Source organism: Salmo trutta, chromosome 19, assembly GCF_901001165.1.
Source record: "Salmo trutta chromosome 19, fSalTru1.1, whole genome shotgun sequence".
NCBI lineage: Eukaryota > Metazoa > Chordata > Actinopteri > Salmoniformes > Salmonidae > Salmo > Salmo trutta.
The window spans coordinates 47,742,967-47,767,564 of NC_042975.1; the positions used below are offsets into that span (position 1 = coordinate 47,742,967).

The 24,598-nt window shown below is 41.6% G+C and overlaps 1 protein-coding gene and 1 long non-coding RNA gene across 2 annotated transcripts; one reads left to right on the forward strand and one right to left on the reverse strand.

Moving 5' to 3' along the window:
• Positions 1–1,161: 1,161 nt before the first annotated feature.
• On the forward strand, positions 1,162–16,975 carry LOC115154834 (complement factor B). The gene is made up of 18 exons (XM_029701478.1): positions 1,162–1,267; positions 1,803–2,015; positions 2,119–2,304; positions 2,503–2,685; positions 2,860–2,946; positions 3,131–3,273; positions 6,582–6,729; positions 6,850–6,978; positions 7,125–7,220; positions 12,840–12,977; positions 13,104–13,210; positions 13,675–13,804; positions 13,992–14,130; positions 14,793–14,872; positions 14,981–15,093; positions 15,910–16,039; positions 16,224–16,276; positions 16,512–16,975. Exons 1-18 carry the CDS (start codon positions 1,207–1,209, stop codon positions 16,692–16,694), a joined length of 2,319 nt encoding a protein of 772 aa, XP_029557338.1. The 5' UTR covers positions 1,162–1,206; the 3' UTR covers positions 16,695–16,975.
• A 2,111-nt stretch (positions 16,976–19,086) lies between these two features.
• Positions 19,087–20,161, reverse strand: LOC115154835 (uncharacterized). Its single transcript, XR_003867955.1, has 2 exons — positions 20,046–20,161; positions 19,087–19,923 (listed from the first exon to the last, which is right to left on the reverse strand). It is a non-coding gene; the product is annotated as an uncharacterized LOC115154835 (long non-coding RNA).
• Between the last annotated feature and the right edge of the window lie 4,437 nt (positions 20,162–24,598).

Below are 24,598 nucleotides of genomic sequence, written 5' to 3' on the forward strand. Positions count from 1 at the left end.
GTTTAATCCCTGTTAGTGAGCACGTCTCCTTTGACAAGATAATCCATCCACCTGACAGGTGTGGCATATCAAAAAGCTGATTAAACAGCACGGTTATTACACAGGTGCACCTTGTGCTGGGGACAATAAAAGGCCACTCTAAAATGTGCAGTTTTGTCACACAACACAATGCCACAGATGTCTCAAGTTTTGAAGGAGTGTGCAATTGTCATGCTGATTGCAGGAATGTCAACCAGAACCGCTGTCTACCATGGCCTTACAACCACAGACCACGTGTATGGCGTCATATGGGCGAGTGGTTCGCTAATGTCAACGTTGTGAACAGAGTGCCCCATGGTGGATTTGGGGTGATGGTATGGGCAGGCATAAGCTACGGACAACGAACACAATTGCATTTTATCAATGGCAATTTTAATGCACAGAAATATCGTGGCCAGTTGCTTTTAATTTCCAGTCGTGAAATCCATAGATGAGGGCCTAATGAATTTATTTCAATTGACTGATTTCCTGAGATGAACTGTAACTCAGTAAAATCTTTGAAATTATTGCATTGTTGCGTTTAGATTTTTGTTCAGTGTAATAGTGACCTTGAGCTGTCCTGACATCGAATAGGGCTGTTTAGAGTACTCTGTGTGACATCACCCAGCCAAAGCCCTTGTAATATCTGTTGAGGAGTTAAGGCAGTTCCCCGTCTTGGCTGTTGCAACACTGTAACCCACAGTAAACTTCAATAGTCCGGTCAATCTTTCCAACATAATAACTACGACTGTCCTCTAGCCACAGTTGTGTCTGAAGTTTGAGAGGAAGAGAATACTTCCTCAACCATATCTCAGACAGACTGCATGTAGAGATAATGAACATCCTGAAATCGTTACAGGAATGACTCGCATACAGATCCAGAGCCAAGGCTTTATTTACTTGAACGCACACTGCTTGTGAGAAAAGCAGTCCCGACGATGAGTTGCTTATGAAAATAGAAATAATGTTTAATGTAATAAAGTGAATAGATCATTCGGTTAGTTAGTCGCAGGCTCAATATAGAGAAAAAATGTTTGTGAGTGTATGTCTTTTGTTGCGTGGGTCATTGATCTTTTATTTGACTTGAGGTTAACCAGTGACAGTGTGCTCCCCCTTATCCGTCCTACCATCTGTGTATAAATATACACCCTTTTGCAGATTGTATTACTATTGGACCTGTGATTCACCATGATTTTGTCTGATTGCCGGAGTTTGTGCGCAGCGCTGCTGATATGTCCTCTTTATATGGGTAAGTGCGCTGACATGGCTCTTACGTTCAAAATGCTGTTGTCTTTAGTTATCTTTTAGAAACGTTTGTTGCACATTTTCCCAAGTTGTCCTGTATTCTGGATGATATAACAGGGGCTGGAAAAAGGAAACACATGTAATCAAAATAAATATATACAAGAGGCACTTTCTTTAACAAACGTGTTGTATTTGATCGAGATTTACCGTCAATACTTTTTGACTGGGTATTATTCAAAGTGGGATTTTACGTTTGGGGTGATCATATAACAATTATTGAATGTCATGAGTAACAGCAATGATTATTGGGGTATTAGAATCCATATGGGTACTTACACACACACACACACACACACACACACACACACACACACAAACATCTTCAGCTTCGACTCCATCCATTAGGCTTCTGTATACTATGAAGAATTTTGATTTGACAAAACTCTGACGTTTTCTGGTATTGTAGCCAGATTCCCAACCTGGGCCCAGTCATCCCTATGTGTAAAATACATGAACATCTTCCTGCACTGACCTCACAGGTGTCAGTGTTCTGTGTGAAGTCTTCTGTAAAGAGGAGAATGTGGGCATGGAAGGAGGTCATTACACTCTTACCAAGAAGCTTGAGTATGGCAGTATGCTGATATACCACTGTCCAGACGAGTACTATCCCTATCCAGCTTTAACTCGCTTGTGCCAGAGAAGTGGAACTTGGTCACCAGCTCCCCATATAAGGCCTGTTCAAAAGTGCAAGAGTGAGTAACAATTCCTCGCAATGGTATTTTTAATAAAAACTATATTTGAAATAAGCTAAACGCTACTTAAACACTGCTTCCTCCATTTGTTTTTTCCTTTTAGTGGTTGAATGCCCAAACCCCTTGGTTTTGGAAAGTGGTTCTGTCTTTCCTTTACAAATGCAGTATTTTGTCAACAATAAGACCACATATGAGTGCTATTCTGGATACACATTACGTGGCTCATCCTCCCGTGTGTGCCAACCCAATGGGAAGTGGAGTGGGGGAACACCCATTTGCAGACATGACTGTGAGTAACAAACTATCATCTGTCTGCCTCCGCCGCTCTCTTCCTCCTTAGGACCCTCTTTTTTTGGTCGCACTGACCCGTTAGAAATGACGCTCAGCCTCACAGCTTACGGTACAGTACGTCACGCTGTGACCTTTCTGCCTCTCTCACACCCTCCCTCTCTGTGTCCCGCTGACATTCTCCCACATTGTCTTACAGCAGGAGGTGGAGAGAGTTGTGCTGACCCTGGGATTCCGGCCGGTGCTAGTAGGTCTGGGTCAAGTTTTGGCATAGACGACAAAGTGACATACCACTGTGACGAGGGCTTACATTTGGTGGGGTCAAAGCAGCGTATATGTAAAGAGAATGGCCAATGGACTGGGACTGAGCCTAAATGTTACTGTAAGGACCCATGAAGACATCCTAAACAATGACACCTTTGCAAGCAGCACAACACACAGTCACCAATATTCCATTGATCAAATATACCTAAAGATTGTCACGTACAGTCCAACTTCATAGACTGCGAGAGAGATTTAACCCTGTGTTTGTCTGGTTCTTTTGTTCTTGTTGCAGACAAGCACACGTATGACACTGCACTGGAGATCACAGAGGCATTCGGCAGTGCTATCAGAGAGAGCCTTCAGTTGGCAGCGCCCATCGGTAGGTCTCTCCATAACAACCGATATGTAATGTTAATCAAGTCTTTATTCTGTTGTCAATATCACCATAACTGTGTAACATATTTGCCAAACCTTTCACATATTTTCCTTGCGGCACCATTCCTCACACACATCCTCTTCCACCTGTGATTGTCAAAGTAAGATATCCTGCTGGTGCCTTTCAGATGACACAGACCAGGAAGGAAAGAAGATCACGGTCGATAAAGCTGGAAAGCTTAACATATACATTGCTATGGACATCTCTGACAGCATTGTGGAGGATCAGTTTAACAAAGCAAGAAATGCTGTCAAGAAACTTATCACAAAGGTATGTCACAGATACTCACAAGGTACAACTATATATATAAATGGATTTGGCTATTTCAGCCACACCCGTTGCTGACAGGTGTATAAAATCGAGCACACCGCCATGCAATCTCCATAGACAAACACTGGCAGTAGAATGGCAGTACTGAAGAGCTCAGTGACTTTCAACATGGCCCTGTCATAGGTATGCCACCTTTCCAACGAGTCAGTTTGTCAAATATCTGCCCTGCTAGACCTACCCCGGTCAACTGTAAGTGCTGTTATTGTGAAGTGGAAACGTCTAGGAGCAACAACAGCTCAGCCATGAAGTGGTAGGGCACACAATCTCACAGAACCGGACCGCTGAAGTGCGTAGTGTGTAAAAATTGTCTGTCCTCGGTTGCAACGCTCACTGTGAGTTATAAACTGCCTCTGGAAGCAACGTCAGCACAATAACTGTTCATCGGAAGCATCATGAAATGGGTTTCCATGGCTGACCAGCCGCACACAAGCCTAAGATCACCATGCGCAATGCCACGCGTCGACTGGAGTGATGTAAAGCTCGCCGCCATTGGACTCTGGAGCAGTGGAAACTCGTTCCCTGGAGTGATGAATCACGCTTCACCATCTGGCAGTCCGACGGACAAATCTGGGTTTGGCGGATGCCAGGAGAACACTACCTACCCCAATGCATAGTGCCAACTGTTACATTTGGTAGAGAAGGAATAATGGTCTGGGGTTGTTTTTCATGGTTCAGGCAAGGCCCCTTAGTTCCAGTGAAAGGAAATCCTAACACTCTAGACATTCTAGACAACTCTGTTCTTCCAACTTTGTTGCAACAGTTTGGGGAAGGCCCTTTCCTGCTTCAGCATTACAATGCCCCTGTGCACAAAGCAAGCTCCATACAACAATGGTTTGTTGAGATTGGTGTGGAAGAACTTGACTGGCCTGCACAGAGCCCATCGAACACCTTAGGAATGAATTGGAATGCCGACTGCGAGCCAGGCCTAATCACCCAACATCAGTGCCTGACCTCACTAATGTTCTTGTGGCTGAATGGAATCATGTCCCCGCAGCAATGTTACAACATAGTGTAAAGCCTTCCCAGAAGAGTGGAGGCTGTTATAGCAGCAACGGGGGAACCAACTCCATATTAATGCCCATGATTTTGGAATGAGATTTGTTCAACGAGCAGGTGCCTACATACCTTTGGTCATGTAGTGTATGTTATGTGGTTGCTGAGTAATTTAGGTTGTAGCAGGGGATCCCTTAAAGAGATTCCCTGGTACTTTTGTATACTTTTTAGCCAGTAGTTCTGAAAGTAGCTCTCACAAGCCAAAAGTGGTCCCCGGAAATTGCGTACAACATCACTTATGTGCAGATATGTGCACCACGTCATTGCTCTCTCTCTCTTTCTCGCTCTGCTGTGTGTGCACTTGCTAGCTGTAACTTACAGTGCATTAAGAAAGTATTCAGACCCCTTGACTTGTTCCATATTTTGTTACGTTACAGCCTTATTCTAAAATGTATTAAAATAGTTTTTTTCTCATCAATCGACACACAATACCACATAATGATAAAGCAAATTTTAAAAAAAAGACATTTTTGTAAATCTATAAAAAATTACATCTGAAATATCACATTTAGATAAGTATTCAGACTCTGTACTCAGTACTTTGTTGAAGCACCGTTGGCAGTGATTACAGCCTCGAGTCTTCTTGGGGAGGACGCTACAAGCTTGGCACACCTGTATTTGGGGTGTTTCTCCCATTCTTCTCTGCACATCCTCTCAAGCTCTGCCAGGTTGGATGGGGAACGTCGCTGCACAGCCATTTTCAGGTCTCTCCAGATATGTTAGATCGGGTTCAAGTCCGGGCTCTGGCTGGGCCACTCCAGGACATTCAGAGACTCCTGCATTGTCTTGGCTGTGTGCTTAGGGTTGTTGTCCTGTTGGAAGGTGAACCTTCACCCCAGTCTGAGGTCCTGAGCACTCTGGAGCAGGTTTTCATCAAGGATCTCTCTGTACTTTGCTCCATCTTTCCCTCAATCCTGACTAGTCTCTCAGTCCCTGCAGCTGAAAAACATCCCCACAGCATGATGCTGCCACCACCATGCTTCACCATAGGGATGGTGCCAGGTTTCTTCCAGACGTGACGCTTGGCATTCAGGCTAAAGGGTTCAATCTTGGTTTCATCAGACCAGAGAATCTTGTTTCTCATGGTCTGAGAGTCCTTTAGGTGCCTTTTGGCAAACTCCAAGCAACCTTAAGGTGTCTGTTACTGAGGAGTGGCTTCCATCTGGCCACTCTACAATAAAGGCCTGATTAGAGGAGTGCTGCAGAGATGGTTATCCTTCTGGAAGGTTCTCCCATTTCCACAGAGGACCTCTGGAGCTCTGTCAGAGAGACCATCGGGTTGTTGTTCAGCTCAGTTTGGCAAGGCGGCCAGCTCTATGAAGAGTCTTGGTGGTTCTAAACTTCTTCCATTTAAGAATGATGGAAACCACTGTGTTCTTGGGGATCTTCAATGCTGCAGATATTTGTTGGTACCATTCCCCAGATCTGTGCCTCGGTTTTTGCTCTTACATGCACTTTTAACTGTGGGACCTTATATAAACAGATGTGTGACTTTCCAAATCATGTCCAATCAATTGAATTTACCACAGGTGGACGCCAATCAAGTTGTAGAAACATCTCAAGGATGATCAATGGAAACAGGATGCACCTGAGCTTAATTTCAAGTCTCATGGCAAAGGGTCTGAATACTTATGTAAATAAGGTATTTCTGTTTTCTATTTTTAATGCATTTGCAAAAATGTCCCAAAAACTGTTTTCGCTTTGACGGTATGGGGTATTGTGTGTAGATTGATGAGTTGAAAAATGTGTTTAATCCATTTTAGAATTAGGTTGTAACGTAACAAAATGTGGAAAAAGTCAAGGGGTCTGAATACTTTCCAAATGCACTGTATATGGCGAGGATTTGAAGCTCATTGGTTGAACTCGAATTGGGCTGGCCCACGTGAGGCAAAATGGCACAGCACAGCTTCCAGAAAAACAGTTATTTTGTGGCGAATTGAGGTAAAACAGTAATTCTACTCATAGATTATGTATTTATGAACTACACATTGACACATCCAGCCCAAAGCGGGAGGTTTAAAAAATACTCAGTATTCGCAAAAGTTCCAGAGTGTGTCTTCTTAACCCTTAATGTAGGCACATCACACAAAAATGACCGACACTATGCCTTCAGTTATTGTTCACCACAGCTTTCCACTCACATTCCTTGACACACATCTAAATGTAATTCTGTCCTGCACCTTGTGCTTTCACAGATCAGCTCCTTCGCAGTCAGCCCAAATTACGAAATCCTTTTCTTCGCTTCTGACGTATTAGAGGTTGTCAACATAATAGATTTTTCTGGAGAAAAAAGAAAAAAACTTGAACAAGTCTTGGCTGACTTGGACGACTTTAGTTATGGAGGTGAGCATAGATTGACCTTACATGTATTTACACCATCATCATTGCCCAAACTATACACTCATCCAGTTATCCATAAACTTGACAAATAGTGTGTTTGTGTGTGTGTGCACTTTTTCACAGAGAGAGAAAATGTTGGGACCAATCTCAACCTTGCTTTTAAAACCATCCTGGAACGCATGGCTATCCAAAAACAACGAAATGAAACTTTATTCAAGGAGGTCCACCATGTCCTCATCTTTTTCACAGATGGTACTGTATCATAGTACTACTAGTCCTGTATATTTGTTTGGAAAGTATTTGACTTGCATTATTGATTGCAGCTTATTTTTTAATACTTTTTTTAAGCTTCTGTTTGTTCAGCTCAGTAATAATCTCTTGACTGTCTTTACTTACAGGTGCTTTCAACATGGGGGGTAGGCCCGACGACACAGTGGCCAAAATCAGGGAAATGGTCTACATGAATGAAAAGGAAAAAAGGGATCAATATCTTGGTGAGGTCAATGTTATTTGTGTTGTCTTGAAATTAGTATTTTATTAGGATCCCCATTAGCTGTTTGTTGCAAAAGCAGCAGCTACACTTCCTGGGGTCCACACAAAACATGAAGCATGACATAATACAGAACATTAATAGACGAGAACAGCTGAAGGACAGAACCGCATTCTACGACAACCTGACATTCTAGTCTTAACTATTCATTCCCTGTATACAAGTTGTCTTTCTAACTATAGACTGACCCAGGTCTACATCATGCACACAACAGTTGGCTCGAGAATGATGATCAAACATCAATGGTTTGTGGCACTGTACAATATTCAAATTCATTCGAGTCAGCTATTATCTCATGTATATAAATGTTCTTTTTTTGGGGACCAACTTATTATTTTGTTTTGTCGAAAAAAAATGTGTGTGGGGGGGGTTACAGGTACAAAAAAAGTAAATCAACCAAAGATAACCCCAGCCCATTGAGGGATTGGCATATTTTAATCATCAATTGGAGACGATTTCCATGTTTCAAGACAGGCCAGAGATGTGGCCATTCTAGTCTATCAAAAGCTTCTTCTGCATGGAGAGATAATACAGCCCAAGGAGCTGTTGTTTCTGATGGAGTATCTTAGAGATGTAATAGTCGAAGGAGGTTATCTGAGGATGAACGCTTTATAACAAACCACTTTCGTCCATGTGGCCCTATTTGGGTAAGTAAGTCTCGAGACGGGATGACAACATTTTAGAAAACAGTCTTTAATATTTGTTTATCAAAGATAGTGAGAACACTGGGGGAATTCCTAACTTTTTTTAATAGAAGCGAAATTAGTCCTGTATTCACATTTCTCCCAAATTAACTTTTGTGAATGGCTGTATTAATCATTTAGATCAATAGACGACCTAATTGATTCCAAAATGTTAAATAGACCTAAGGAGGAATACCATCCCGTTCAGGAAATGTGCCTTTATTCATGCTATCCAATGCCTTTTTGAGTTCATTGAGAGAGAATTGGGCTCCCGGCGAGGTGGCTTCCTTTTAGAAAGGACTTAGTCTGGCTTGGTGTAGATTTGCAATCAGAGGTGTACAGTTCTTTATAGAAGCGAGGGAATCTTGGCGTAATCTTATAGTAATTCCCCTGTTTCAGATTTAATAGTTGCTATATCAGTTAATTGATCATTACTGCATAGCTTGTTGGCCAGTAAACGACTGGGACGATTACCATAGAAGAAATGGTCGATGTCTTACTCAAAGGATGGCAAATTCTGCTCTGTCTTATCAGTAAATGATGTTCTGTCTTGACTTTAGAAAGAGTAATAGCTACCTGGTCTGAAAAGAGGGTTTCTTGAGAACGCTCTAACACGGTTAACAGCATTTCCAAATTCTTTCAAATAAAAAAAGCTATATTACAACCTATGTTGTAGTAATTGCGTTGTTTGCTCTATAACCCCTTCGTTCATATACCACCGTGATATACAATAAGGCAGCGACAACAAAAAGACAACTGTCCCACAGTGGCGGAATAAATTCAACTACACATCCGTTTGTTTCATCACAAAACCAGAGAGCAACATCTGTCCGGTGAAGTTCACAAAGCAGATATTGCATACTAACAGTTATATCACCTGCAGCATGGTCAAGCAAGTTAATGTTTTTGACAGTTTACTAAACAACTACTGATTTAGAACCATGGAGTTACAGCAAGTCAGCACAAAGACTACAGGAGCACTGCCTCCGGTATTCCAGCACCATTTCAACTTAAACATCAAATCAACCAGGCTATATGCTTAGTTTAAAACACCAAAAACTATTTAGTCCAATCAATGTTGCTAAATATCATGTGGCTGTCCATGGCACTGATTTCTGTGTGTGTGTGTGTGTGTGTGTGTGTGTGTGTGTGTGTGTGTGTGTGTGTGTGTGTGTGTGTGTGTGTGTGTGTGTGTGTGTGTGTGTGTGCAAGTAAAACAAAAAATGATGATTCACTCTACTTGCAGTCTAGTTGAACGCTGATGCCATCCTCTCGTTCATGTTGGCAAAATGGTCTATGGCTCTGTCATAAAGAGTTTTTGTTGTCATAGGCTACCTAGCTTAAATGCTTGCTAGCCTGACTTCCTCACATGGGTGACAATGAACCAGCTAAGTTAGCTAGCTAGTTAATGTGAGTTTACTAGGCTACATATTGAACTTCAATCGTCTCAGGCCAGTGGCACAACATATTCATTTATGGTTAGATCCAAATCACACTCTGCATCCATGGCTTTGGAGAGGGCCGATTTAGCAAGCTAGGGATTGCTGGACATCAACACAAACAGACCAGAAACAGTCACGTTTTGCATAGGAAGTGATTTGATTGCTCTGAAACCAAATCCAAACTGGCCTCCCTTGGGGGGCGTTTTGGTGCACCGGGACAACGCTGATTGGCTAATTCTTTTATCAAGGGAGGCCAAATGCTTGCTGGCATCAATCAATCAAATGCTAAAGAGGCAACATGTTAAAATCTTTTGGTTCAGACAGCATCAGATACATGGGCTACACATACTGAGAGAGGTGCGTTGTTACCCTCACTCGGATGATTCTCCAGTGAGATTCAGCCACTTGCAAGTTGACAGAAAATATTGAAAACACAACAGAGACGAAAGATACATTATTTTAGATTTTTTTTAAAAGATGTATTGGTCAAATATTTGTGGAAGCCTGGCTTCTCTTGACATTCATGAATACACGCCACTGGCCTTGATGTGTTTCTTGAATAAATCTTGAGCCTCCTTGGCATTGGAAAACATGTGTTGTATTCTGGAAGGTCAAGATGAGTTTTTCCGGGTGGCTGAAGCCGCATCTCAGGGTTAGCTTGCGTAGCTGGGGATCTCGCCTCGTTGTAGGTCGCCCTCTGTTTCTGCAGTTCGGCACTCAGATCTGGGTAGATACTGATCCTCTTCTCATACGTCAGCGCCCCCGATTCCGCTGCGAGACGAACAATTTGCCGTTTGACTTAAAAACTGTGGATTTGTACAATCATACACGAGATCCGTTCATGAAGAGGACCTTTGCGAAGAGCAATGTTTATCAACGGCATGGGACCCAGCTTCTCCTGCCCAATCGGTTCATAGAAAATATTGTTCATGAAGGAAGTTGTGTTGCCCGCTTCCAAACCAGTTTCAAGTCCTGTGACCCGCGTATTGAATTTACAGGAATGATTGTTCAGTGATTCTGTTTTATATTTTGGGAGTTTGATTTCCTCATCTAGCTTAGTTTGCACTGTTTCCAGATCTGTCACATTGGCCACTGTCTCCAAACGTAGATATCCACTTTAGAAGTGAGCAGTGCAATATGTTAATTTATTGGTTGTAATTGCAAGTTGAGGACAAAGGTCATTTCCTCACAAACAATCTCTCGAATAGTAGTAGCCAACTCTTTCTGTTGTTGGGTGTTGAGAGCCGCCATGTTCCCACTGGTGAATTGTGTATGAACAGAATATGCCAGCTGTTGGAGCGAAATAGAACTGATATTGTTCCTTGTAATACAGTGAACATCCCACAACATCTTAATGTGATATTATATGTTCACAATTATTTTAAAATAAGATGACCAACCCATTTTGTCTATCCCCGCCAGACGTGTTCGTGACACTCAGGTTAAAATATGAAAACCAACTGTGAACCAACGATATTAATTTGGGGAGATGTCGAAACATTCACGGACAGTTAGCTAACTTGGTGTTGCTAACAAATTGGTCCTGGGAGATGTTATTTGTTGTTATTTTACCTGAAATGCATATGGCCCTTTTTTTTCCGGATCTTTGTAGAATATTGACCCGTTTTGAGTCCCAAAATCGTGTTCTCTACTCCAATAGTTCATCCAGAGATAAAAGGGGAAACCTAGCTGGTTTTTAGTTTTACCTCTTTCACCTTTCTATCACCCATATGCTCGTAAAAACCAATGAGTAGATGGGAGAGGCAGGAACTGCAGCACCTCAAGCAAAATGTTCCCTCTCCTCTTTTTAGAACACTGAGCAAATTTCACGTCTGCTGAGCGCAAACTTGAACATTGTGAAAATTCTGTGCAACTTCCAGTGCGCGCGTTTATTGTGAAGACTGAGGCTGTACCCGCTTTAAGTTACAGTTTTAACAGTGGCCAAGTAGTTTCATTGTGTTTGTTGCATTGGAAGTGGCTAATAGTGCGTTGATTCGATCACAGTTGCCACAGTAAAGGGAAGCGTTGATAGTGTTAACAGGGAAAACTCTAGAACAGTGGTCCCCAACCTTTTCTGAGTCAAGATCACTTTCTGAGTCAAAATGCAAGCCGAGATCTACCGCTCAGATTTAGCTTTTTACATGACTTAAAAAACGTAAGCCTGTGCAACATTAACCAATTAAAAACAGTACTGTAGCAATGAGGTTTGTGCAGTAAGCTATAAGCCCAATACATTATCACCGCATATTGGATTTGCTTGAATTGTCCTGCCAATGCATTGTTGTTTTAAATGATATTTAAACGTTTGAGGTAGGGCTATATGATCACACCGGTAATAGATATGTTGTTGCAATACCTGTGAGGCGCAGGTGAGTGAGCTTACATTTAAATAATTCGCTTTTTATTTGTATTTTACTGGGCTGATGGTGCCTGCATCTGATGGTCGGTCTCCGTGGAGGGAGAGAGCAGCAGACTGAGGGTCCGCCTCTCAACATCCCTCTTCTCCCCCTTCCCTCCACTGACCAAAAAGGGACACCGTCTTCCAGCTGATGCCGAAACTCGAGTGGCACTACATTATTTCTGCCTCAATGCAAAATCATGTTACTCCTACGAACAGAGAAAGTGACATTTTCCTCAATACTAAGAAATACCCAAGGCGCTAATAATAACAACAACGCAAGCTTATAGATACACTTTCCTTCTCATTCATTTCTGCTGCGGTGCTTGTTGTAGCGCCGAGCATTTTATGGCTTATAAAAGTGTTGAATACAAAGTGTTGACAGTGCTGAGTAAGAACATAAACATGAACTCGCTTATAAAAACAGCATCTCTTTGCAGTATTCGTTGACAGTCTCTCTCTAGTCAGGGTTTTAAACATTTAAATATCTCAGTATCAACTTTACTGTAGCTTTCTTTCATGCCTGCTATGTTACTGTATGCACTGTAATCTGAGCCATCCGATTGGCCAGCTGTAGGACTATAGTGCATTTTATTTGCTCGCAGATTTTGTACCTTCAGACACATGAAATAGTTAAAAATTGTAAAAGTTCGCCAGCCCGGAACGCAGTGCAGCTGAATCGGGTGCACCTACCATCAACAGCCGGAGATTCTTTTTAAAACAAATAGGAACACATATCTTTATCGTTGTTGTTTTTTAGAGGGAACATTGGCCAATCTTCTTTATTAGTACCAAGCTATAGTATAGGGCCTGGCTACAAGCAGCAGTTTGGAGGAAATGATTGAATACATTTTTTGCAACACTTGTGCACGCATCGCGGGCGGTCTGCTCAGCATGTCCGTTAATTCATAGTTATTTTGCAAAAGAAAGCCACGCGTTTCAATATGCCAACGGAACCGGAACTCCTAGGTCTATTACCTAAGTATGTGAATGTTCTAATGCCTAGTTTTTTGGGCACTTCCTCTTGTTTTGTTTTTTAGATATCTATGTTTTTGGTGTTGGAAATGAAATCTTTGATGAAGATATCCAGCCACTTGTGACAAAACGGGATAATGAGCACCACTACTTTAAACTAAAGGATGGTGCAGAATTGGAAGAAACCTTTGATAAAATAATTGGTGAGTCCTTCTAATTTGACCAGCAAATATGGCAGTGTGTCTCTGCATGGACTTTGTTCCTTCGGAGAGTGCTATATTTTAGTGTCTTTGTATCAGTGTGTTGAGCCACCTCTCTCCTCTATGTAGATGAAGGCAAGGTTGTGGGTCTATGCGGGCTCCATAGAAACTACGATCATGACACCGCAGACACCATACGTGTAAGATATCCCTGGATGGCAAGGATTAGCATCCCGGTAATTACTCATGCCTCATTTGTCTAAATGGAAACAATTTTTAATGCATGATTATTCATCAATGCACCAGTGGCCTTTCTTCATGATCACATTTGATTTAGTGTGCAGTGCACTGCGTTAAGGTATCATTACCAATGCAATACATGACAGCTGTACTAAATTAGTTTGAATTCCAATTAGAAATGAATTGGATAGCTAGCCAGCAGACCTCGTCTTTCATTTTAGGCTGGAATTCAATCGTCACTCGTGGTGTGTTTCTGCAATGCAATTTCTCAGGTTGTTTGTGCTTTGGGAGAGTGATAAACGACATTATGGCTGACAAACCTCCCAAACTGTATCCTGTCCCATCCCAGTGCACACAAAGATTGACGTATTGTTGACCTTTTAATTAGATATTGATGCAAATGCTTGCATGTTGTCATTGACAGTATTTCTGTTCAACCTCTCTCTCCTGATCCCGTCAGCATGAGGATGGAAGTTATGGTAAATGCATGGGATCTCTGGTCACTCCCCGCTTCATCTTGTCTGCTGCTCACTGCTTCAAGTTCACAGACACGGCAGATAAAATCAAGGTTACGATTGGCAAAAATCAAGGTACAACCAGCCACTCCTCTAAAAACATTTCCACTTCCACCCAAAGTTTTTTTTAAAACTAGTACATCTTGTTTTTTCAGGTGATTATCATCATTGCCATAAATGTCAGGATGCGACATTTATTTGAACCGGTGCTATTCTATGAAATAGGTTTGCTAATTTATACTCTGGTCCTGTCGCCTAACAGTTCTAACGGGATCACGCCTAATATTACACCCTAAGTATGATATCAAAGCCAAAGAGAAAGAGGGGATAAAGGAGTTCTATGATTATGACGTAGCTCTCATCGAATTGAAGAGTGACGTGGATATCTCTATCAACACAAGGTAAGACCCATACAGTCAGGTGCAAAATGATTGGCACCCTTGATAAAGACGAGCAAAAAAGACTATGAAATAAGTCGTACAAATACTGAGCTATATTGCATGCTAAAATAAGTTGGGGATTTTTTTTTTTTACTAAAACAATTGCTCAGAGAAAGAGATTTTGTTGGAAAATAAGTAATATATATATTTGTTCGTTTTTTTAACGATAGGGGTATAAATTATTGGCACCCCTGTTTACAATACTCCAGCACCCTCCTCTTGTGAGGATAACTACACTGAGCCTTTTTCTAAAATGTTTTATGAGATTGGGGGTACATTGGGAGGGATCTTAGACCAACTTGGTTATCTTTTTGAGATTTACTTGTTGAACAAAATCTCTTTCTCTGAGCAAATGTATTAGTAGAAAATACTATGATGTTCACACAAATTGCATACAATATAGCTCAGGATTGGTATCATTTATTTTATAGTCTTTTTTTTGCTCATCTTTACCAAGGGAGACAATAATTTGACCCCTGTAAGTGTTATGATGCAGAAGGAACAAGAATGAACACAGTGATGAAGTTTTTAAAAATGTATCTTAATCTAAATAATCCAGCTGTTTGGAGTAATGTGTGAAACACAGTTTCTTTCATGAATTCTTACTTTACTGTCTTCCTCAGACCAATTTGCATCCCTTGCACCAAGGAAACAAGTGGTGCATTAAGATTGGCGGGAGAGGGAATCACCTGCAAGCAACAAGGTGCAATTGCAGCACACAGCCTATTCATCAAGATACGCATAGCCTGATATAGAAAGGTTAAATTGGGCACCGTACGTTACCTCGTCTCATGTATTTCTCTCCTTGCAGAAGAGCTCTTGTTAAAAAATCCAATTGAAGAAGTCAGTTTCATGTCACATGATAAGGACAGGGAAAATAATAGGGATCAGCGGAGCGATGCCAAGCTTAAGCTCCAGGATCAGGTGAGTGCTTGTATGATGTCTGACCACACAGACAGACAGACCCACCAGTCTCAACGTCAACAGTGAAGAGGCGACTCCGGGATGCTGGCCTTCCAGGCAGAGTTCCTCTGTTCCGTGTTTGTGTTCTTTTGCCCATCTTAATCTTTTATTTTTATTGGCCAGTCTGATGAGATATAGCTTTTCTTTGCAACTCTGCCTAGAAGGCCAGCATCCCGGAGTCGCCTCTTCACTGTTGACGTTGAGACTGGTGTTTTGCGGGTACTATTTAATGAAGCTGCCAGTTGAGGACTTGTGAGGCTTCTGTTTCTAAAACTAGACACTTTTCACTCTAATGTACTTGTCCTCTTGCTCAGTTGTGCACCGGGGCCTCCCACTCCTCTTTCTATTCTGGTTAGAGCCAGTTTGCGCTGTTCTGTGAAGGGAGTTGTACACAGCGCTGTATGAGATCTTCAGTTTCTTGGCAATTTCTCGCATGGAATAGCCTTCATTTCTCAGAACAAGAATAGACTGACGAGTTTCAGAAGAAAGTTCTTTGTTTCTGGCCATTTTGAGCCTGTAATCGAACCAACAAATGCTGATGCTCCAGATACTCAACTAGTCTAAAGGCCAGTTTTATTGCTTCTTTAATAAGAACAACAGTTTTCAGCTGTGCTAACATAATTTCAAAATGGTTTTCTAATGAGTGCCATTGGAAGACAGGAGTGATGGTTGCTGATAATGGGTCTCTATACGCCTATATAGATATTCCATAAAAAAATCTGCAGAAACTTTTGAGCGGTAGTGTATGTGTCCCTCTCATTTTTTTCTCTCGTGCAGAGGGAAACTTGTATTGAATTGGCTACTAAGGTAGATGGCATAACACCAGATAATCTGAAGGATGTTGTCACTGAAAACTTCCTGTGCTCGGGTGGACGTCAACCTACTAGAGATCATGTTGCCTGCAAAGGTATGTTTAATATATAATGGAACATTGTCTGATCCACTCACTGTCTAAGTTTGTATATTTTGTTTTCTATGGATTGAGAAAATCTCTAGTTTTAAAACAGTAGTGTTGTAATTTTCTAAAGGAAAAGGGTCCCATTACTTGGTCTTACATTACCACTTCCTTTTGTGTGTGTGTGTGTACACAGGTGACTCCGGTGGTGCTCTGTTTAAGAACTATGATGATTATCGCACAATCCAGGTGAGAGACATTTATTTAGAGCAGATAAATAGGTACTAGACACTACCTTCAGAGGGGAGCAGTAAGAAAGTGGCAACATTTTGTGCATTTCCCTCATACTTTTTGCTCTATCCTTTTATGTACATGGGATTTTACATATTTATTTATGTCAAATGTATTTGGAAACCTCTGGGGTCTTTGTAATCTACAGTTGATGTACATGAATTAGTACTGACACCTCTTCCATTCTTCAAAGGTTGGATTGATCAGCTGGGGCACTGTAAATCTGTGCCCTGATGGTAACAACGACGTCCAACAGGAGTCTGACGATGACTCCAGAGATTTCCACATCAACCTTTTTAAAGTTGTGCCATTTCTGAAGAAGCATTTGGGGGATGACACACAAGACTATGCACCACTTCAGTTTTTAGACAAATAGAGACAGCGATAAAGGTGTGCGTTTTAACCAAGTTTCATGATCATGTGATTATGTCGTTCTGGCACTGAACATGATCATGTGTCTGAAAAATAGTTTGCTGAACTATAGTTATCAATGAAAGTGTGTTCTTTACTAGTGCTGATGATAAACTCAAACTCGATAAACTCGTTAACTGAATTTTAAGATGAAAATGTGTTCTTTACTAGGGCTGAGAAACTCATTAACTGAATTTGAAGCATTTCCTTTCTGTAGTCCTTGAATAACGCCAGCTCTGAAATACCCTTTTCTCTGTATCCCTTCTGTGTTGGCCATACTGCATACATATGGTGTTGTCAGTCGGATCTACAAACACCAAAGCAGCAGCAGGATCTGATTGAAGGTCGGGGGGGGGGGGACTATACAGACACTCCTGACCTGCAAAATGGTATTTAGTTAAAAAATGTGTTAAAATGAGTGTTAGGATTAAGGTTAGTGTCAGGTTTAAGGGCTTGGTTAAGGTTAGGGTCCGTTTTAGATTATGGTTAGTAGTTTTCCAGGTCAGAAGTTTCCTTATTGCACTTCCCAGGTCAGGGGGGTTGGCATGTTTTATTTATACAGAGAAATCATCATGGTTCCAAAAGGAGAGGAGACATCATACTCAGACATGTTTAATTAAAGACATGTCAGACTTCCGTCTTTTAAAGGCAATCTTATATTCTAGGTTATATAATGGGATAGACAGTTCAACCAAACTCATGATACATTTTTTGTGATATTCTTCATGAATCAGTGGGTACTGTATATGCCACCATTATTATGTAAATGTCAAAGATGAAGACGTCACAGAGGTTGAAGCTAACATCTTCAGCATAGCACAGAGTGGACCTTTAAAGCAGAACTCTTTATGAAAGTCCCGTTTGTTGAGGAATCTTTTCTCCGTTGCTCCTGTAGCCAAAACCACTGCTGTAACAAACAAAAAAAACAATTGCATCATAGGACATCATTGCAATATTAATTGAGGATTATTGTACTGGTCATGTCTTACATTGCGATAAATAAAGTAAATTAAGCTAGCTAGCTAACTCAAACCTTTAAGCTAACTTTAACATTACCTCAAGCAAGCCATCACTCAGCCTGTTCTCAGAGACTAGACGTAACATAGTAAAAGTAAATCTGGGACACTCAAATTAGTATGATATTATGTTTGGTATGTTTACATAAGACAGAATGTTACTTAAAAGTGGAATGGAAAGACTTTAGGAACTAAAGCTAAGCAAAGAGATGTATTCAATCCACTAAACATGTGCCTTTAACATAGAAACATTGCTATTTTTTTTAGGATTAGGATTTTTTTTTAGTGGTATGGGTAGTGCCATCTTGAGTGGCCATAGTAAAGACTGATGCCAATACGTCATTGGCAGGATTAAGCAAATTTTGAGTTTTGGTGAAGGGACTGAAAGTGAATGCTGCCACCTGGAGCCGCCTCGACTCTACTGGCCCTGAAAGGTTGGGAATGTTGTGGAAAATTCTTACACAGGGACACTCGAAGTCAATCTTAAATTAATCATTGTTTATTGTCAGCGTGCTGTAGAGGTTCCAACCAACTCAATGCACCATAGTACACATGTCTGTCAGAAGGTCCCCTGGGGTAGTCCCAGCAGTTGTCTTATGTACGGCTATACACAGACAAGTTATATTTGCATGATTTAGCATAATTAATGAATCATTACCATGTTGTTTCATTCATGTGATCGACCAATACTGTTTCATAACATGTGACAGACCAATACCTCACGAGGCTTCTCCACTCTAAGCTGAGACCTTGAAACTGAGATATCTTTCATTTGTTCTCAAAACACGGTCGTTTGTTCTCAAAACAACGTTTGGTCGTACTGCCAAATTGCAGGTACTGATAGGTGCTATTTGTACAGTCAGCCACTTGCAAGAACATATAAAATTGTTATTAGAACAGCACATGAATAGAACACAGAAATTGGTTATAAGAAAACCAAACATTAATATTCCCATTACATTCCATCCTCTTATCACTATGTGTGATAACCATTCCATTCTAGCTTCTATATCAAAATATTCTATACTCTATTAAAGTAAGGGAAATCAACACAAATACAAAACAGACACTTCATCATTTCAAACCCTTCATTCTGGGTTGTACAATCCACTTAGTATGGTAATAGTATAATCATAATAAAGGTTATATTTTATTAATGGGAGTGAGTATCAAAAATACACAGCGGATCTGTAGATTCAGAGGTGAATAAATATCTTGATGTTAACCATTGTTTCCATATTTCTCGGGTTGCATTGACCTATGTTTTCACTAACTGTCCCTGGGACATCCACCTAGTCAAAACATAAAACCCAGTTGTTTAACTTGAACTCATCAGCTCAGTGTTCAACATAATGTAAACAGGTTAAGGGTTTAGATGACCTTACTCTCAACTTGCTAAAAGGAAAAGAACCGGAGGAAATGGGGGCTCATCCAGAGTTGGCATCTAACTGTTTCACCATCCTCTGGAGGGGTAGAAAGCAAGATAGCTGCTGAAATCTTATCAGCCAGAGAGGCACATCGCCTTACAGCATGTTAATAACATTTCACAGGGAAGAGAGAGAGAGATCACGTTATAACAGTTTCACACCAACCTTGCTAAGAATGAGATTGTAGCTTGGGCTTAGCTTGTAACAATCTAGTGTCTCTCCTCACGTTTTTAAGGCACAGCTCTGTCTCTAGAAGTTTTGCCTTTCCAAATCATAATCATAATTATTGATATATTATCCAACCCAAATTTAGAATGACAGTCCTTAGTGCTTCACGTTGGATCTGTCACTTTAATTTAAGACCCTCACTTTTCTCATCACTTGTGGTAATGACAGATTGGTATTTCAATGCATTGTTAGTCTAAATTACAACATTTTGCAGTGTGCAAACCTCCACAATCAACCCAATACCCCAAATAAACAATTTTGGACAAGCCTAAATCAATTACGGGCACTCATTCTTCCTTTCCTGCCGTTTCTTCATGTTCTTCTTCAGATAGTGTTTCAGTTTGTCCTTTTAATGGCACATGTTCAAAGTGGATGGCCCTTGATAATGTCTCTCACCTGAGCCGCCACTGTCCTTTACAGTCCATTATGTCTTTGTCCATTATCCTACCAGTACACCAGCAACATGAGAGAAGTTTGGACTGGATCTCTCTCCATGCTCACCCCACATCACCCCATGTCGCTCCTGAGAGAAAAAACATGAGAGAAAAGGCAGTTGATAGCGTCGACTGATGTGTACAGGTTGCTGGCTTGGACTCAGGTCTCACGGTAGAAGTGGTGAAGGACCATACTGAACGCCATTTTCACCAATTTCAGCCGGTTAGAGGGGGTGTTGAGGATCACACTGTTCATCGGCCGAATTATCTTCCATGCATCTAGACACCATCTCCGCCATTACCTCGATAGAGGACAGACCAGAACAACAGTTTGGTTTAGGGCATTTGTAACTCAGGAAATCCAGACTTCTAAGACAAATGTCTTAGAGAATAACAACACACAGTTGAAACCATTTCCCTCCCAAATTGGCTTATACTCCCCTATCATCTTGGCGATCTCACTGCGGAGTTACAGGTCAGGGAGTTAGAGGGCTAATCTTCAGGGAGAAATCCCGACCATCCAGCAGACCCAATCTGGTGAGATTTGTTATTGAAGCAGGACAAAAACAAAGAAAAGAAAACAACAACAGCAATACACATATATCACTTGAGGTGGGGGAAAATGTCTATTAATTTAGTGACTATCATCCATGGTGACTGTCATCCAGGCAGGCATGCGAAAAAAAAACTATTTGCATATTTACCAAAGGGCCCCAGGAGACTGGTAATTCCCCCTTTGGACACACATCCAAAAAAAACAACACTGCCTGTTACAGGTTAATAGGGCTGACTGACCTCTGACCTCTGTTCTGACTTCCTGGTGAGGCCAGATCACCCTTACTAGGAAGATAGGAGACATAGTTTTTTTTATGGGCTATGTAAAAACAAATAATTAAGAAGAAGTTTATAATTTATCAACAGTCCTTTGTGTGATTCAGACCACGAGAAGGACAGAGGGAGAGAGCTGTCTCTAGTCTACTTTACCATTACCTTATGGGATGCAATTATTTCTTTATGGAGTTATCAAGAGATAATACCATTTTATTGATTCTAATTTATTTATATTTGATTTAAGTGAGTGTTTGTTTTCCTGTACCACAGACATTATTGCCTTCCCTGTAGCTCAGTTGGTAGAGCATGGTGTTTGCAACGCCAGGGTTGTGGGTTCGATTCCCACGGGGGGCCAGCACAGAAAAAAATGTATGAAATGTATGCATTCACTACTGTAAGTCGCTCTGGATAAGAGCGTCTGCTAAATGACGTAAATGTAAATTATTCAAAGATATTTCAAACATTTTGTGTATCAGGTTTACATTGGGTTATTCAGTACATTTCTTCTAATCAAGAGAATTTACATGTGTGCAACCAAAACTCTGACAATAGATACTTTCATTTGTGTACAGCATTCTTTCTAGCCCGTGAAAATCCCCCCCCCCAGAAAAAAAAGAAAACCACACTTCTAAATCAAACAGAGTATTAACCACTAACAAATATTAATTAACAGGTGGGTTGTGTGTGGGTGCTGGCATGTGTGTGGCAAAAATCATAGGGTAAACACAAACAAAATGGCCAGGCCTTGCTTAATTTTTGAGGTCCCTTAACAGCTGGATGCGGCACTTTTTACTGCTCTCCCAAGGCACCTGCCTCAGGAAGCCCTTTCAAAGGGAGATATACAGAATCCTTGATAAACATTAAAAAAAAATACTTGTTAGCGGACATTCCATCAGTCCTGGAAGAAAGAAAATAAACATGTACTTAGTTTTCACTATGCTACACTTTAATCAGTACTAAAAATGCTTAATTTAATCGAGTTTACTGCATCTTGGGCAGAAAGTCTTAATAAACCCATGCGTATACAGAAATATACTTCAGACACATTTATACTCAGTCATATCAGATGCTACGGTGTCCCGCAATCCCTCTGTCTTACTCCTTCAAATTACTGAAATATTCCATTATTAGATTGCTAATGACCATTATTTACTTAATTTACTTACTTTCACTAGTCTCCATAATCCATTTCCTTCTACTAAAACCCTGCTGGTTCCAATAGGAATACCTCATCACTACTGCTTATACACACAGATCACTTTCAAACCACATTTTGCTTTTTCCCCTATTGCAAGGGTTATAACAAAACATAACAAACATGATAACTTTCTCCATATTGGAAGGCATTGTTTTCATTTTAGTATACCTTCAAAAAGTGACACTATATTTTTATTACCAATCTGTTGGATATTCAGTTTCTACTTCAATATTTATTAAAATGTCTGTTATTTTAAGATTGATATGTAATGCTTTGGAGGGATCAATATGTATTAACTGGGTTGCACTGTCTCAGTCCCCAGTAGATGTCGCACTCAGTCCATAATAAGTCTGGCACCTGAGATAACAGGGAAACAGATGCAGTATCCATTTTGCCTACTCACGAATTGGTTTAGAACTTTGGGATATTTGGGATATAAAAAAAAACTCCATCGGGATTACAATAAATTGTAGCCTTTTATGTTTAGTCAACAGAAAATCATGTTCAAAATTAATTGGTTCTATTTAACAGGGCTTATTGCAAAAGGCATTACCAGGGCGGAGGAAATCTTTTATTGGTTAAGTGTAAGTCAAGTCCTGTACAATGTTGTAACCTTATCATAGAAATGATCCATAAAGGGACCACTTTGAACATTCCTCAGAATACTTTGTCACCACTCACGTCTACATGTGGGTGTGCTAGTTGTATATTATTATTATTTCTCTATTCTTACTTCATCAGATCATCATAATAACCCATTATACAAATGTTATGTTACTTTCTCTAGTAACCCATTATACACTTGTGTTACATCCCAAATTCCTCATCTACACCAGTGTTCTATTCATACAGGGGTTTACACTAGTTCTATTTAAACTGCATATTTGGAAATAGTTATCTTCTTTCCATTCATAATAACGTTATACATCAAACTCCACTGATGAGACATGTTATCCTCATATCATCTAAAGTCGTGTTGTCCTCAGAGACATGTTATCCTCGTAACCAATGAGACGTGTTATCCTCGACGTTAACGAGGCATGTTATCCTCCTTACTAACGAGACATGTTATCCTCCTTACTAACGAGACATGTCATCCTCGGAGACATGTTATCCTCTGAGATTTCGGAGACACGTTATCCTCTACCTGTAGATCCAATGGCGGTGTTGGACACACCCTAGATAATGTTGCTAATCAGCTCATACAGAACTGGAAAACTCAGCTCACACAGAACAGGTGTTGCATTCATCCATCTCTTTCACAGTTAGTCCCCTGACAACTCCCATTCACTCAATACTCAATAGCTCAATTTCAAACCTCTTATTCTTTTGTTATCCACATTTTTCTCAATTTAGTATCTCCATCCAAATTTCAATCTTATTAGTAATAATTTCAATCCATCTATAATCCAAATTTCAATCAGCTTTTGTTATCCAAATTTCAATCAGCCAAATTCCAATCAATTTCAACTTTCACATCCACATTCACTTAGTACTATTCCCAAACACAGTCAGTAATCTCCTCATTACCCACATGTATCGTTAACGAATCTCTCTGTTGTTACTTGCTATGCACATAAATAACACCCTGTCACGATTTCCGCCGAAGTCTGTCCCTCTTCTTTTTTGTGGGGAGAAAGAGATTCGGTGTTGGACCATTTCGAGGATTTCACACGCCACTTCCGGGCAGTCTTTGACCACCCGCCCGAGGGTAGAGCGGCGGGTGAACGTCTCTTTCATCTGAGGCAGGGGACAAGGAGCGCCCAGGAGTTCGCTATGGACTTTCGGACCCTGGCCGCCGGCGCGGGATGGAACAACAGGGCCCTGATCGACCACTATCGCTGCAGTTTGTGCAAGGACGTCCGTCGGGAGTTGGACTGCAGGGACACCACCCTCACCTTCGACCAGCTGGTGGACCTGTCCATTCGGCTGGATAACCTGCTGGCCACCCGCAGACGTCCAGACAGGGGTCTGTTGGTTCCATCCCCCAGCACCACCGCTCCGATGCCCATGGAGCTAGGAGGTGCTGCGCTCAGGGAGACCGGAGGAGGTACCGTCTCGTGCACCAGAGGTCACACTGCCGGTTGGTGTCGGGTTGGTTCCTCTGGTTTTCTAAGTCCTGCCGTCTCCTCCCTCTGCCCGGTCTCCCTATGGCCCTACAGACTGTGGAGGCCTTGTTTACACACGTCTTCCGGCACTACGGGGTGCCTGAGGATATAGTGTCTGATCGGGGTCCCCAGTTCACTTCGATGGTCTGGAGAGCGTTCATGGAACGTCTGGAGGTCTCGATCAGCCTTACCTCGGGTTTTCACCCCGAGAGTAACGGGCAGGTGGAGAGAGTTAACCAGGATGTGGGTAGGTTTCTGAGGTCTTATTGCCAGGACCGGCCGGGGGAGTGGGCGGCGTTCGTGCCCTGGGCAGAGATAGCCCAGAACTCGCTCCACCACTCCTCCACTAACCTCTCCCCCTTCCAGTGCGTACTGGGGTACCAGCCGGTTCTGGCGCCTTGGCATCAGAGTCAGATCGAGGGTCCTGCGGTGGACGACTGGTTCAGGCGCGCGGAGGAGACATGGGACGCTGCTCATGTTCACCTTCAGCAGGCCGTGCTGCGCCAGAAAGCCAGCGTAGACCGTCACCACAGTGAGGCCCCGGTGTTCGCACCGGGGGACCGGGTCTGGCTCTCGACCCGAAACCTGCCCCTCCGCCTGCCCTGCTGGAAGCTGGGGTGCGGTTTG

Bases quoted from the DNA above. Each gene is read 5' to 3' on its own strand.
- LOC115154834 (XM_029701478.1), top strand. From the start codon at position 1,207: ATGATTTTGTCTGATTGCCGGAGTTTGTGCGCAGCGCTGCTGATATGT. The intron at 1,268-1,802 runs GTAAGTGCGCTG...CTGACCTCACAG, and splicing joins GATATGTCCTCTTTATATGG to GTGTCAGTGTTCTGTGTGAA. The intron at 6,979-7,124 runs GTACTGTATCAT...CTTTACTTACAG, and splicing joins CCTCATCTTTTTCACAGATG to GTGCTTTCAACATGGGGGGT.